At 37.6% G+C, this 16,473-nt stretch overlaps 2 protein-coding genes across 2 annotated transcripts; both read right to left on the bottom strand.

Moving 5' to 3' along the window:
• Positions 1 to 2,371: 2,371 nt before the first annotated feature.
• On the bottom strand, positions 2,372 to 11,072 carry LOC120251502 (SCY1-like protein 2). Its single transcript, XM_039260029.1, has 14 exons — positions 10,298 to 11,072; positions 10,108 to 10,212; positions 9,912 to 10,022; positions 9,283 to 9,465; positions 8,342 to 8,468; positions 7,755 to 7,816; positions 7,567 to 7,653; positions 6,896 to 6,982; positions 6,670 to 6,783; positions 5,405 to 5,533; positions 4,852 to 4,914; positions 4,146 to 4,307; positions 3,892 to 4,010; positions 2,372 to 3,810 (listed from the first exon to the last, which is right to left on the bottom strand). The coding sequence occupies exons 1-14, from the start codon at positions 10,787 to 10,789 to the stop codon at positions 2,859 to 2,861; spliced, it is 2,793 nt and encodes a 930-aa protein (XP_039115963.1). The 5' UTR covers positions 10,790 to 11,072; the 3' UTR covers positions 2,372 to 2,858.
• An 882-nt stretch (positions 11,073 to 11,954) lies between these two features.
• Positions 11,955 to 16,131, bottom strand: LOC120251575 (ketol-acid reductoisomerase, chloroplastic). Its single transcript, XM_039260145.1, has 10 exons — positions 15,825 to 16,131; positions 15,648 to 15,740; positions 14,899 to 14,964; positions 14,281 to 14,421; positions 13,639 to 13,866; positions 13,321 to 13,438; positions 13,100 to 13,239; positions 12,858 to 13,025; positions 12,611 to 12,766; positions 11,955 to 12,524 (listed from the first exon to the last, which is right to left on the bottom strand). The coding sequence occupies exons 1-10, from the start codon at positions 16,098 to 16,100 to the stop codon at positions 12,156 to 12,158; spliced, it is 1,755 nt and encodes a 584-aa protein (XP_039116079.1). The 5' UTR covers positions 16,101 to 16,131; the 3' UTR covers positions 11,955 to 12,155.
• Between the last annotated feature and the right edge of the window lie 342 nt (positions 16,132 to 16,473).

The following is a 16,473-nucleotide window of genomic DNA, read 5'->3' on the forward strand; positions in this document are numbered from 1 at the left end:
ACTTGATATAGTAAGTTGTGATGAAAGCCAATATTTACCTGCTCCTTATGTTGCTCCCTTATGTCTCTGTACTATTGTGACATGAACATGATGGGAATCATGCTTAAGTTTGAAAGCCAAGCTTTGCAAGCATTGACAAAAATCTGCCATCTTTCACATTTTAAAGCACTTGTTTTTCCATAGACCAAATCATGTGGATGATTAACATAGAGTTAGTACAATCTATCTTAAAAAATTGAACTAATTAATGAAGAAACATTAATTTGGCTAAATAATTTAGAGTACTTTAAAATATATATACATAAATTTATAAGCATTTTTATATTGAGAACACTTTTCACCAAACAAAAGAGATGAGGAAAAAAAAAGTAGAAGATAGCAACATGTCTGAGTTAATGTTTGTCACAATCTGCTTGTGATTATCTTTGTGACTTCACAGTTTCATACAAAGGTGGTCCATATCATATTATTGTTTTTCTATTTTTTTAAGTTGTAATATTGAACTCTTGTTTATGCATATATATATATATATATATATATAATCATCTCCATAAATTACTCTTCTTTGCCACTGTAAGTGAGTAAAGTCCTATCTATAAGAGATACATAGATATATGAGGAGGGACTGAGAAACTCTTGATAATGAATACAGTAACAAGAAACAACAGCAGTGTGAAAAATAAAAGAAATTGAAGAATGAATATGGCAAGGATTATGGGGAATCTCCCACCCAAGAATGAGACAAGATCTCCCATTCCTCAAAACTTAAAATGTACGGATGGATGTGTTAAAAGAAAAGAAAAGAAAAGAAAAGAGAGAAAGAGGGAAGGGAAGCATGAATATAAGGCAAATGAAACAAAAGAGTGAGGGAAGTCCAAGACAGCACAATGATCAGCATGCATGCAAATGCAAATGCAAAAGTAATGGGCCAGAGATTCAGAGAACTAGGACGGCTAATTTGTATTATAAGAAACCATTTTATTAGTGTGCTTTTGCATGAAGGTGACGTAATCTAGTGGGTGGTACGCATGTGTGGGGCTTGGGGACACGTGAAGGTGCCACGTGCGAGCCACATGCACGACAGAGGCAACTTATCTTGGGTCCTCTGCCATTGGACGACATGGATAATGCTCCTCAACCTCTCTCTCTCTCTCTCTCTCTCTCTCTCTCTTTTGTTGATCAGCTGAGTCCTGTTTCATTGGCTAAATTAAAGCACTTGGTTTTTCTCATCTTATTAGTTATTATGAATGATGGATGGGTCTAGACGTCTAGTATATAAATAATATAAACTGTGAAAGAGCACAGTAGTAATTAGATTTTATTCTCTTAAAACCCAAAGGATATCATTGTGATATTTTCTAATATTGCACTTCCTACCTTTAACATATCACTATTCAAGAGAAATGAATTAAATTAAAATGATTTGATTTCACTCAATCATAAAGTTTGGTTTTGGAAAGTTAAAAGAGATGAAAGTGAAGCTTAATTTTACACTACTAATTAACAACAACTTCACAGAAGAAATAAGCATGTTTTGTTCATGGTAACCACAAAACTAAATTTGAAGTCTAGATCTAAAAACAATGTCGTCAGATCCAGATCAGAGAGGTCATGTGGTACCCAATTAATGGGTGGGTGCTCACTGCTCAGAGAGGTTGGGTTCATGACTGTGATGCATGTTATGAGTGGGATCAGTTCCAATTAAGTTTGGGAGAAGAAACAAACAATGTAAAGACAACAAGAAAAATAATCATGACGCTTTCCTTGGGTTATGAGAGAGAGAGAGAGAGATAGAAAGAGAGATGACACCATTTCACTTGTCTGAATATAAGCAATCCTTTTCTATCAAGACTGGAGTCTGTTCATCACCACCTGGCAGCTGACAAGTTTTCCAGGCTCAGAATGGGCCTGAGAGTCAAAAGAACCTTTTTGTAATCAATGTGCAAGGACTGAGATGGCCTTTGGAGTTAACTGTACTAGGATATTCAATACTAATAGTATACCTTGTGGATGACCTCTCCAGTCCAACCTATCCATTATCTGCATACACTCAAACAAATGCCAGTTCATCCATTCGGACATACATATGCGCATTTAATAAATACTATATAAGATTTATAAAGTAGAGAAGACTCTCAATAAAGAATAAACATATGTACACATTAGAGCGAACTGAATTTTCAGGGGAGAGGAAAGATGTTACCTTACCTCCATAGTGATATTGATATATATATATATATATAGATATATGTCTTCAAGAACAAGAGCCACAACCTGCGTACTGCTGTCAGATATATTAGAGATGATTTGCAATTTTCCACAGCATGTTTTTCTGGCAAGTGATCCCAGTCCTTGAACTTTCTTCAAAAACTAAATAAAAGAAAAACCACATTCAAATCAAAATATACAGCATTCGGTTTTCAGTTATGTTTGTGAGTTGGAAAAATACGGAAAAATACACAACATTAAGTACTCAAGATTTACACAATATTAAGTACTCAAAATTTACACAAGGAAGGAACTGATGTATTTTGCAAGACAACTCTCAAGAACCAAAATCCTAAACATCTCAGGGAAATGGCATGACTCTTACTTATTGTCTCCAAATGAAAAGAAGGCCTGGCATGTTTGCAAAAGAATACATATGTACTGATTGACACTTGAACAGCTAGTATACCAACTTACCATCTCACACTGACCACAGAACCTGCTAGGAAGAAAATTAACAACCTCTGTGATCTGCACTGTTGAATTCAATTTTATGCTTCCCTCAACAAAGGGGGCTGATATTCGGCTTATAGGAACCTAAACTGGTCATCTTCCACGCAAATGGTAATGAACAATTAGAAAGGGCTATCCTAAAGCAAATCCAGAAGAGGTTTATCTGTAGTAGAGCTTTTGGCATGGTTTGCTCGCGATAATTGAGAAAGACCACCAGGCCCCTGATTTCTTCCGCGCCCTCTTCCTACTGCAGTGGCTGGAGGAGGGGCAAGCTTAGGTGTAGGATTTGCATTGTTTCCTGAAGCAAATATTGATCCGAGATCGGCTGATTTGGGGCCCGTATTTTGACTGCCTATTGTATTATTTGTTTTAGGGTATCCCACACCCAAAGGTAGATTTGAATTTCCAGCACCAGATGTAGTGTTCCCCTGATACAACAGTCCAATGTTATGCATATTCAAACCCGCACCATTTTGAATGTTGCTAGACACAGAGTTTCCCTGCTGAGTGTTTGACAGTCCAATAGGATTGGTGTTGCTTAAAGAGCTCATGTAGTTTGTGCTCAAAGCTGACATTCCATGGCCATAAGTTGTCTTGGTTGGAGCTGCCAAAGTTGCGACTGAACTGTTTGGCTTAGGTGGCCAGTTGGCAAAAGGGTCAATATCATCAAATGCAGTGTCAGAAAGTCCTCCATTATTCTGCTTTTCTTTCTCACTGTTGCCAAACTGGTAGCCAAAACTGGAACTTGAAGGAGGCCACTCTATGTCAACTGGCGTACATGATGATGTTTGTTGACTGGGAACAGATGTTGAAGGCTGTAACATAGTATTGGTGACTGCAGCAGGTTGTGGAGTTGGCATTGTCTGTTTAGGTAGTAGGTTAGACTCCACTGGAACAGAAGAGATTGCAGTTCCCTTGGTTGTAGGACCCCAGTCTTCATCCCATGCTGGACTTTTCTTTGCTAAGGAAATTGGATTGCTTTGTGCTTGAGTTGGTACAGAATGCAGCCCATTGGATGATAAAGGCGAGACTCTGACTTCAGAAACTCCAGACTCAGTCACTGTCACACCACGTTTGTCCTCTATTTTTCTGAGACAACAAAATACCAATTACATGACTTTAAAAAAAAAAAAAAAACATAAAAAGAAATTATCACCAGTTATGCAGCACCTTAAGACATCCTTCACAAAGAGCATGTATTTTGCAAATTGTTGGACATTTAATTGCTGGGCAGTCAGTAATGGGAAGAGCATAGGAATTACATGCTCTGCAGCAAATTCTACTCCATACTGAACACATTTAAGAAGATCTGAACTCAGATAAAAAACAACTACAAAAAAAGGCCACAAACTGCAACCTAGTGGCAAAAGAAATGTGGAGACTCTGTGTTGAGAGTCATGTGGAATAATTCATTCATAAGTTACCTGCTTATACATTGAATTTACAACTCCCAAAGTACACATGAGAGTTGGAGCAGAGCGGTCGACAGCAGTACATCGTTGTAGTGTTTGCAAAATGTCTAGTACACATTGTTTGTCAAGTGATGGTACCAGATCACCCAAGCAACGAAGGGCGTTTACCCGCACCTATTAATAATGCACAGAAGAACTCAAGCTGTTTCATCTACTCCATTTAGGATTAGCAGAAGAGTGCAAAAAAGGGCTGAGTTCTAGTTGCCACAACACAAGATATGGTTAATTATCAAACCATGTTAAGCACAGGTATTTTAACTATACTTTTACCATGCTTCTACTACATTATCACAAATTGCCCCATATGCATTATCATTTCACCCAGGACCTGGACCTATCTATGAAATTGCCCTCACTTCTAGGGTAACAGATACTTCTCTTTCAGGCCTTTAAATCTGATGTCGTGTACCCAAAAGATCTCATCTGATATGGTTAACGCTTGAAATATAGGCAGAATATCATAAAAGTATTACCATGCTGGTACAAACCCAACTGTACAAAGGATTTTTACCAATGCAAATATTGAATTTTTTTTTTTAAGGGCGGGTCACTCATCTTACGTGATCCACAGCCAAACATAAAGCCAAGAGTCTCTGGGGCATTAATCATAAACCCTATTTAAATTTAGAATTACAGTAATATACAAATGCTCACATACCGCTGCAACTGTAGTCTTAAGTGCCAAGCCATGCACACGAGGCAAAATAGCTTGTTTTACTAGCTGCAAAAAAAGAAAAGGCCCTCTGTCAATATTTGATCAATATTACTTATTGAAGCAATTCATCCTCTCTGGAAAAGCAATAATATGATAAAATGAACTCATAAAATAGAATCACCACAGGAGCAAGTCCATTTTCAAAACAGATGGAACAGAATCCCAGCTAAATATCACAGGAACCTCCATGTCAAAATAAATGTTTCTGGTATATTATACTCAGGACTCAGGAGTATACAGCAAACTTCCTTTATTATTAATAATTAAATATCCCTGACCATTGATCTTTGATGCAAATAATTAATAAGAGTATGCATTGGGAAGATATACAAACAAAAGTGCATACTTGCGGCAGAAAATGCCATAAACCATCAACACTTAGATGTTCAGAAAAATTTCCCACACCCCCCTAAGTTATTATACATTTCCAGATGTTTGGCAAAAAGTCTGAAAAATTGCAGAGGTGAATAATGCTTTCAAGAGATGACAGTATCACCTGCCCATCAAGTTGCCTTGCTAGAGGAAAAGTTCTTCGCAGGACCTCTTCTTGTACACGAGGGTCAGTATCATCATAAGCTCGAACAAGCAATGGAAGAACATGAGCTATGAGGTGCTCCTGGCTGGCCTGCAAGAGAAGAAAAGAACATGAATACAACCAAAAACCAGCCTGATAGAGATGATATAAGTGCAAATACATTAAAAAGGAAAATTCTAGCCTACACCCGATGCATTGCACTAAAGCATTGGATATGTACCATGAGCCAGTGAATTGTAAGATGAACGGTTAAAATATATCTTTATTGCCACATGGTACTTTTCAGCGACTTAGTGAAATGCATCCAATGTAGGCAAGAGTTCACAAACAAAGCCATTGCAGGCTATGTAATCCATAAGATAAATACACTCTGATTTTTATGCTTCATACTGGATGCACCAGTAACTTGACCACTTGACGCACCAGCAACAATGACAGGACTGACTTTGAAAATGGGCGAAAATTTTGAGAGTTAATTAGAAAAAATAATGTGACAAAGGGTTGGCCCATCATATCTTAAAGGGAAGAGGAAAAAAATCTAAAAGGTTCAAAGGTCTTTGTCAGAAATGAGACACATGGTTTATCTTTCGAAAGGAAACTTCGCAGAATAACTGCTTTAGTTAAGCATTTACAATCAAATAAACATACAAAGAGAGTATAGCAAACAAAAGACATTGAATAAAAATCACCACAACCTTCAGTTAATGACTAAATCCTAAGAAAACAATGAATTCTACTTGAAAAAACTGCCATTTCTAGCACATTCTCGATTTTACATGTATCACAGTACAAAAAATTAAAAAATAAAAATTGAAAGGAAGAAGAAGAAGAAGAAAAATATGTAGTCCTACTAAACACTAGGTGTAACATTCATATCTTTCCATTATACTTTGTACATTGATTATGATAAGCGGGGATAATTGGTAACGCATATTATCTAGTGTATACTAGATGGATAATGTAAATACCCCATATAAACCAAAGCCAACTATTTGTGATTTTCTGACCTACTGCAGGTGTGCAATTCTTGTGGAAACAAAGACATGCATTTATTCAAATCTCTAAACTAATTTGTGGAGTTTCCAAAGAGGCTGAAGAAATAGCCAATAAGAAATATGAAGATACTTTTTTTTTTTTTTTTGCTGTTTCAAACAAAACAATAAAAGGAATAATAACCAAAGGTAAAATTATGAAACTTCCCACGTGGCTTAATTACGACTAAATACCTTGTTAATAATAAGATCAGCATGCTTGACAAGCAGAAGAAGTGTTTCACCAGATGCAGAACTCAGGACGGGAACCAGTGCAGGTAAAGTTGAAAGCTCAAAATCAGCTTTATCCTGGTAAACAATATGAGCGAATGGACAAAATCAGCACAAACATCTTAAAAAAGAGTTGAACCTAGATAAGTAGATACCTTAGTGACAGGCAAAGGGCAAAAACAGAACGCACCTGAGACTCTGCTATTGTAAGAACCATGGGCAAAATCATTGGTTGCATGACAAGATTCCGAAGTTCGGCACACAAAGGTGGAAGCACCTGTAAGACATGATGTCATGGAGTCCTAAGCATGCACCAAGTAAATAAAAAGGATTGCATTTGTTGCCGAATAATGCAGCTGAACTTTAGACAATTATTACATATGTAATAAGTAATAACAAAAACTAGTATAAACGATCATAATCCTTCCCATGAAAATGAAAAGCATTCCTATGATGAAATTCATAAGTAGATTCTGAATCTCTCAGGTATAAAGAATCATATGCCACATAATGACATGACACAACACATGCTTATAGTCATTTAACTAGTGGGAAACTGTCAAATCACATAATCATCTCACTCATTGCAGCCCAGACTTTTCTTCCAATCCAGCACAACCATAAACATCAGATCAATATTGGTGAAGCAGAAGAGAAAACCCCAAACATAACCCAACAGCGTGCTCGCACATACAAAATAAATAAATAAAAATAAAGGTTGATAAATTTGACATAAACCTTATTCCTGACAAGAAAGTTTAACTTGATTGGTGGTGCAATGGAGAACTAACAGACACTGAACCAAGCACTCATGGAGATGGAGAATATGAAAAGCAAAAGAAAAGCAAAAGAAAATCAAACCTTATACCGCAGCACACGAGAATCAAAATCTTTCCACATATCAGATAAGGCCTTTAGAAATTCAGTTTTCTGCATGTTGTCCCTTTCCTGGCAGCACAAAATAAAAGCATTTACAGATCTTGTTATATTCTGTGCTAAAGAAATCCTACGGTTTTCATGACATTTTTATATAACTCAAAGAAACATACAAGCATATGGTCCAAAAAACGAAGGGCACGCAGCCTAGTATCATCACGGAAAAAAGAAGATCCTGCAAAAATGAAATCAGGTGTTTGATGGCAAACAAGCATTTAAAGAAAGGCATGACTAAAACAGCATGTAATCTTTCTTTAGACCAAGTTTGCCGACACCAGAGTACGCCAAATGAAAGAAAGAATTTTTCACAATAACTAAACCCTCATTCTCTTTCTACTATTAATGGGAAAAAATTGAGGCAATAATCACCCATACAAAAAGCGAAATTCATTCACCAGGCAGCAAAAATGTCAAGGAAAGATACACCAGACAAACTCACAAGAAATACCTAGTAATCACAAGCTATGGCACATAGATCCAACTATACATGTCAACTTCAAATGCCATCCTAGTTCAACTCGATTCCTTAAATCTACAGGAAAATGGACTTTGAACTTTAACCAATAATATTATTATTATTATTATCCAAGGATAAAATAATAGTAAATTCAACATCTAAATTTCACATTTAAATGGATAAAGTTCAGGATAAAAGCCAAATACCTTTCTAAGAATATTGAAGAAAACATGCACTAATTACCTGTAAAATCCATCGCAGTTGGTCGGGAAGCCCCATCCATTGACAGCATCCTTTGCAAATCCACAACCAAGTCCGGAGGTATACGAGAGAATGCTTCATTCGATAGATATGCCAGGCTATTCATATACTGCAATTTTGGCAAAATAAGTTCATGCAAAAAGGTAACTTAATACATTGTATTACTTCAAGTTATCCTTAATCAACAGAAAATAAAACATTTAATATGATGGACCAGCAGGCATTTCAAACAGACATTTAATACTAAATCTAAAATGTAATGCACTAAAAACAACTAGATCAATGCAATTTGGTAATATTACTGTACATGCTTGTACAATATAACCATTAGTGCTCAAGTCAAACAGGTCATAAAAACTTAAAACCAGGGTAAATGCATGATTTTTCACAGAAACAATGAATAAAATAAATTCTGAGATCCCAGGTTGAAAAGTCCTCATCAAAGTGCAATTTCCGCCATCAATTAGCCTTTCTATAATTGGCCTACCATAAAACAAGTTTATTCACTAATGGTCACATGATCCTTATGCAAGATATAAGTATCTACTGAAGGTCCACATTCTGAAACAAGACTTGATCCATTGAAGATGCATGGCCATTCATATTCTCATCCTAATCAATCATGATTTCTAAGTCCTCAGGTGTTAGGCTTTGGTGACAAATCTATAGACCGCAAAAGAATTAGAATGTCACTAATCACAAGGGGACATGTAAAGAATGATGTTTATGTAACAGTCAAAATGTAGGGGACAATAAACATATATAAAAGATTTAAACAATTATTTGAGCCCGCTTTGTAATGTTGAGCATAGACCTTCAATAAGTGAAATTTCACTTACGACTACAGAAGAAACAATACCAATATGATAAAATACAGTTATGGATGGAGCGTTCTTCCAAAAGATTTCAAAAATGAAGCGCACCATTTTAACATTATTATGACAATCCAAAAGCGGTTTGTGCGTGATCAAATGATAGGCAAGACAACCAAGACTGAACATGTCAGAAGAAGCTCCAACAGAAAGTTCTTTGCTCCGAACCAATTCAGGTGCAGTATAATTTAAAGAGGGTTGAAGGGGTAAAACAGCATCCTCAACATCATATTCCTGCAACAAGATACATATCAGCAAGTGGACAATTAGTTCAACAGTTTTCAAGCAAAACAAAACAAAATAAATTAAAATAAAAAAAACGATGCAGTACCTCACATCCTTCAGTTAAGCTTTTATTCCAGGCATGAAAATCTTAGATATTCTAGTGTATATCCATAACTTAATGCATATGCATATGCATATTATCTATAGCATGCCAAGCACCAAAGATACGAGAAAAACTATAAATCTTCTATAAAGAAGAAAATTTGGAGCTATCACAAGCATAGCGCGTATGCAGTACAATTTCAGTGAAGTATACATGTTATAAAGAGACCCTGTGCATATAATCGATAAATATTGTAATTTTTATAGAACAACAGAAAAGAGAAGCAAAAACTAGAGGAAAAAAAAAAAAGTTGCAATATCAAGTATTTTTTTTTTTCAAAATGGGAACTCACCGCATAATGAAATGGTGGCATAGATGTTGCACCAGCCGAAGCCTGATCAGAAGAGATGGCAAAACCAAAACCACCAAGCTTCCAAGCTCCAGAGGAAGTAATAAATACCGTCTACAACAAGGCAATCTGGTGATTGATCATTCAAAACAAACAAAAAATGGATTGGCTACATAAAATCCTGGTTGCGGATTAAAACCTCGGGGGATATTGCCCGATGAATGAGGTGAGCATTGTTATGGAGGAAATCTAATGATTCCGCAACCTGGAGCAACCCATGCTTGACCTCCAAAATCCCCATGTCCTGCAGGCAAGGGAAAGAAAGGAAGAACTAAAAACCCGAACGAATTCAACAGATCGAGAGAGGAAGACCCCAATGGAGTAAATACCATGCCCTGAAGGTCCTTCGGGGGTTTGGGGACGTTCTCGAGGTTGCCAAGAGCGTTGGCGACGGAGGCAAAGAGGGGTTCGGTGACCATGGCCATGGCGTTCTTAGTCTCGTCGAGGGCTTGGACGACATGGACTACCCCGGGGTGGCGGAGGCGGACGAGGCGGGCGGCATCGGCGCGAAGGAGATCAAGAAAGGCGTCCTCGGCGGACTTGGAGAGGCCAGCACGGGAGCGTGCCTCGGAGAGGGAGCGCTTGTCGAGGAGCCAGACGCAGAGTAGCGGGTAGGGGGTCTGGGGGGCGGAGGAGCGAGGACGTGCGGAGTAGAGGCGCCAGGCCATGCCGGGGCCACCGGAGCCGATCTGATCGAGGAGGTCATAGTCCTGGAGAGGGCGGGGACCTGTGACTTCCTGGACAGTGGTCTGGACCGTCTTCTCGATCACAGCGGAGGCCTTGGCAAGGGCCTGGGTCAAGGTCTTCATGTTGAGAGCCATGGCGGAGGGGAAGGTGGTGACGGCGGCAACGGCAGAGGAGAAGAGAGGAGAGGAGAGAGATCGAATTAGGGCAAGGAGGAGAACGGCGACAAGAAGGGCATAGATGTTAGCCTGTCAACGCTGCTTGCTGTTCTCTCTCTCTCTCCGTTTCTCTATTGTCTTCGTGGATGGATCTCAGAACGTACCATACTTCGCGAGGAAGGTAAGTAGACCGGGATTGATCGTAATCGAGGCGCATAACCCTTGGAGGGTGTTGGGGCGTTTGATTAGGTGTAATGACATATAACAACATAATATAAGTGGGAATGTTTATTTGAAATAATTGATTGCCATATTTGATTGTCATGGTAATCAATTTGTTAAAATATAAAAAATTATAAAATAAATATCAAATTTAGTGATAACAGGATTATCAACCTTCTCGTTAATATTTATAAATTGATAATGTGATATTACCATCCAGATTGTCTGATGCAATGACAAATGTAGTAATATTTTTAGATTACTACATAACATATGGTAATTTTTTCATATTACCGTTACCGCAAACTAATCTGTATGCAAACAATCCACTGCTCATTTTGTTATTATTATTATTATTATTATTATTATTATTATTTATAAATAAATGACAAACACCTTTAAATTTACTTAAGACAAACACTGCACCACTGGTGTATGAAGGGCAATCAAACTCAATAAGCATGTTATGTTCAATCTCTATGCAAGGGACCAGGTGACTTATTTTACTGTAAATTTAATTTTGAGTTTTTTTATATATTTTTAAAATTGACTTTTTACTGAATGATGGTTAATCATTAGTTATCCCTTTAATGATTATATTAAGAAATAGATTTTCTTATTCCAATATCATGTATCTTTAAATAAATATATCTTAGAATTAGAAATTTCTCTTATAAATAATTATAATTTTAAATATAACAAATAATATAAAACATAAACATATTAACCTCTATCCATATGTATCAAACAATAAAAATAAACACAAAAGTATATCCTTTTTCTTTGGATACTAGGAGTGGTTAATTTAATGTTAAAGCCTAAATATAAAAATCTCAACTTTTAATAAAAAACACATTATATGTGTGTTTTTAAATATAATTTCTGATGGATAAATGGTTGTAAATTTAGGAGAATTAACCACTTAGAAGCAACCAAATCCTAATAAAATAGTCGAAAGAGTGCAAGTCTGACACCCAGCAAACATTGCTGCTTATTCCAAGAGGGTGATACAAAGGCTAAAGACCGCTAATAAGCATACATAACACAGGATTCAGAAGCTTACAATGCAACTAAATTATCTCACCCTGCAAGCACTGCAATTTAAACCAAAACTCTCATAACCTCAATTGCTAGATTGGCGCAGTTCTGGACGGACGAAGTCCGCATCAGGGGGCACTGAAATGTCAACAGTGGGCCTCAATTGGGCGCATACCTCCATGGCACCATGAACTGCATCTGAGAAGAAATTGCTGATGAGGTCCTGATTGATGGCAGTGTTTTTGTCCACAGCAACAAATGCTTGTTGGGTGAGGATGTAATCAAATCTAGGGGCCCATTTTCTTGATCCCAGGCGGGCGGTGGTGGAGCAGTTATCAACCATAAATGACACACCGCGGGCATGCATGAAAGGGTTCAGGGAATCCACGGCTTCAATCACACTCTCATTGATGATCTCTGAGTATGAATGTCCCTTCTTCCTTAGGACCTCAATCTGCAATATCCGCTCAGATTTCATTTACAAGAATTGAAGAAAAAAGAACTTTGACCGAGGAACATGAGGGGGATGGATCTTCGTACCTGAGCCATCATTAGTGCAACATATACCCCTGCCGTGAAGGGATGAAGAGGACCCAGATCATCTGCGGACCGGGAAGCGCGGACTCTCTCGCCAACTTTCCACATCCTTGTCTGATCAATCTTGCCCATGGGGAATGCAGGTAAGCCCTCCTTTTCCTGTCATAAATATTTGCAAGAAAGTTCATTATTTTCTAGCTGAGATCCTAACTAATTTGCATTGAGTTACAGTACAAGTTCCACAGCTTACATAAAAGCGTTGCCCAGCCAAAACAACACTGCGAATCTCACTTCCAGAAGCAACATCTTCATAGCACTCATACAGGATATCCATGCAAGGATAGAAGGATGCACTGTAGGCAGCATTGAATTCCTTCTTCCCATCCTCAGACAAGGAATTGTACAAAGCAAGCATTCCCTGAAAAATGACATGATCAACATATGAAACTATAAAGAATATAAAGATAAGATGCACAGCAGGAGTAAACTTACCTTTGTTGAGATAGTTTTTGACATGATTCCTGTTATGCACTCCACGGTGTTCTTGTAAGCTAGTTCTTCAGCCATGCCACTTTCAGTGTACCTTCTAAACAAGGCCTCCACCATTCCATGCACAGCTCCAAGTAGAATACCTAGATGCCAAAAAGTAATCAGTGAATCAGAATAAGCATACAGCCGATGACAACTTGTGGTTCATGGATCAGTGAACAAACCCCGCTCCCCAAAAATATCACTCCTGTACTCCTGCTCAAGAGTAGTGGCAAATGTAAAAGGAGATCCCAGAGCGACAGACCATCCTAGGGCGACATCAGTTGCTCTCCCATCAATGTCCTGTTGATACATGCCACCATAAGAGACTAAAGAAAAGATCCACCAAAATCCTTCAAGATACTAGCAATTATAAGAAGATATTCCCATAGATATTGCCAGATTATAACACGTGACAATCAAGAATATGAAATGCAAAATATATAACTAAGCAATAAGCATACAAAACTTCTACATGTTAGATACAATCTAAGCGAAGGGACCTGGTGAACAGCAAAACTGGAATTGATTCCTGCACCATTGATCTCCTTCCCTTGAACATAGAGCCTCCTCACTGACGGGCCCATGCCCTTGGGGCATACAGCAATCACACTGATGTGCTTTGGGAAGTCAAGGCGGAGAGACTGCAAGTGTCCGAGAAGGAAACCATGTGACAACCCTAAGATGCTGTTTGGTTTCATATGAGAGAGTATTTTCTCATAGTTATCTGCCTGCACCACAAACCAACAAAAAAATCAGCACAGAACATAGGTTTATGAATGTTGGAGTATATATTTATTAGAATCGGATTCTCAATTTCAAAGAGTTACAATTAAGAAAAACTTGTAGAATGGTGTGTGGCATGGTGAATGATGCAATGGCTAAACGTTACAAGCAGCAAGTACAGCCCAAAAGTCACAACCTCCACTATATTCATGTCTTAATATGATTGCGATAAACTTGCAGCTTCAATTCAAATAAATAGGGTAGCTGATGATGGATTAGACATCACAAATAAACCAATTGGTGGATAAATGGTAGAGGAACTCATATAAGACAATCTTCTAACATACAAGAAATTTAAGCACATATATCAACACTTGATCTACTTAAACAACTTGAATACTATATTTCCAATAACTAACCTGAGCAGCATCAGAGATCAATAGCAACACTAGGTCACTGCCTGAAATAGTTTCCCAAATATCCCCCAATGTGCCATTTTCTTCAGTAAATCCAGCAGCACGTGCTTCATTGAAAGAGCGAGAGCCTTTTCTAAGACCAATCTACAAGAAACATATTACAAAAAATTAAAATGATGACTGCTCAAATTTAAAAAAAAAATGCTAGAAAATCAATTTGCGCAAATAGCAAGGAAGGTATTTACTCAAAATAACAAAGACAAGGAGAACGTAATCTACATCAGATTATAATGAGGAAAATTACTTGCGCTTGCTCCATAAAGCTTTCACAGAAAACACTGACAGGTAAATTTCACATATAAGATACAAGACAGAAGACAGCAGGATTACAACAATGCAAATGCTCAAGGTAATAATATAATTAGGCAGGTACAACCTTGAGATGGTGAAAATTAACTTGCAAATTCACAATAACTTTGTTTGAGTACATATCCCAATCGAATAAAAAGAAGCTTTATAACTGACTTACAGCTTCATAACATGTGATAATAGGAATCCACCAGAAACATCATCACTAAATAATACAAAAGAAACAGTTAGGAAACACTGGAAAAACATTACCTTAACCACGATATCAGATTTAGCTGCTGCAAGCGAATCCCTCAAATTTTGAGCTTGTGCTGGGCCCTAGTGAAAGATAGTTAACTGTTGTAAGATTGAGGAAGATTATGAAAAGAGCAACCACATGCGGGATAAGGTCACACAGGCAAAAGGTAATTTTATTTCAAAAAGAGAAACCAATGAAGTAGAACACAGAGTAACAAAACAATAGAAAAATAGTTACTCTTTGTGACAGCACAAAGAAGAGTAATTAACTGTGATAATATAATAGGAGATGCAACATACTTAAGTAAAACTTACAACTACAAAGTGCACAAGTGACATATACCTCTTGCCAAAATTGACACCTTGTCAAACATATTTACTTTTCTTAAAGTTTCTTCCCCATTTCTTACTTCATTGACGAATTTCTAATAAATGAAAATACAGTTTAAGAAACCAGCATTAAAAAAAGAAAAAGAAAAAATATATAGGCAGAGAATGATCACTTGCCCAGTAATTAAGAATAAACATTCAATTTCTATGTACAACAGCCATAATGCACTAAAACAGCTATTTGTTAGATTAATCGCTCATAAATCTTATATCAGAGATGGCATATATCCACCACCTGAAATCATCTCCAAAATCCAAAGCTCTGAACTCACACGACAAATGAATGGACACTATCAATTATCTCTAGACCAGAGAGCAATGTCAAAAAGGTAAAAGAAGAAGAAGAAGAAGAAGAGGAATCAGTAGTATTTCACCTGTGACCCCCATCCGATGACCCCAATCTGCTTGATTCCCTTGAACGCCTCGGGCAACAAGGGGAACAAATCCCTCCCTCCTCGCACTATGAACTGAAAATCAAACCTCATTAAAAATCATACAAAAGACCCCAAAAAAAATCCCTAATTTTTCAAAAAAAACTCAAGAAGAAAAACCTCATCATGGCCAGCAAGGTTGATCTTCTCCTTCTTGAAAACAGACGTCTCGAAGTCAAGCAAAGGAGGAGGCTTGCTCACAGCCGGAGCGGAGACCATCTTAGCCCCAACTGCAGCGCCACCGACCGACATCGATCGAACCGCAGCAAAGACACGTCCGAGAGACCTCGACGAGGAGAAGCTCAAGGTGGAACACAGGGTTCTCGACGGCGGGTTTAGGGTTTTGGAGCGGGAGGCGATAGCGGCGGCGGAGGAGAACGAGGTCGCAGCCGCCATTAGGGGTCGATTAGGAAGGAGTGATAAAGAGAAAGAGAAGCGTGTCTTATAGTGAGAAATACAAACTCGTCCGAAACGTGTTATCGTCCATACACCGCCGGAATGTTGCCACGTGTCCTAATACGGTATTGGATGGAACATAGGGTTTGGTTGGGACTATATATGTATCATAGATGGGTTATTTTGATTTATTATTCGTACTAATTTATATAAAATTAAAAAATAAAATTTTAATTGAAGTCCTTTTAAATATGGTTATGTTAGGGCAGATATTTAAAAAAAAAAAAAAATTGAATAAACCTAGTTCGCTTAAAAATAAATGAAAAAGTATTTAAAAAAATAGTACAAAATACAAAACAACATGAGAGATAGG

Source organism: Dioscorea cayenensis, chromosome 20, assembly GCF_009730915.1.
Source record: "Dioscorea cayenensis subsp. rotundata cultivar TDr96_F1 chromosome 20, TDr96_F1_v2_PseudoChromosome.rev07_lg8_w22 25.fasta, whole genome shotgun sequence".
In the NCBI taxonomy this organism is placed as follows: Eukaryota; Viridiplantae; Streptophyta; class Magnoliopsida; order Dioscoreales; family Dioscoreaceae; genus Dioscorea; species Dioscorea cayenensis.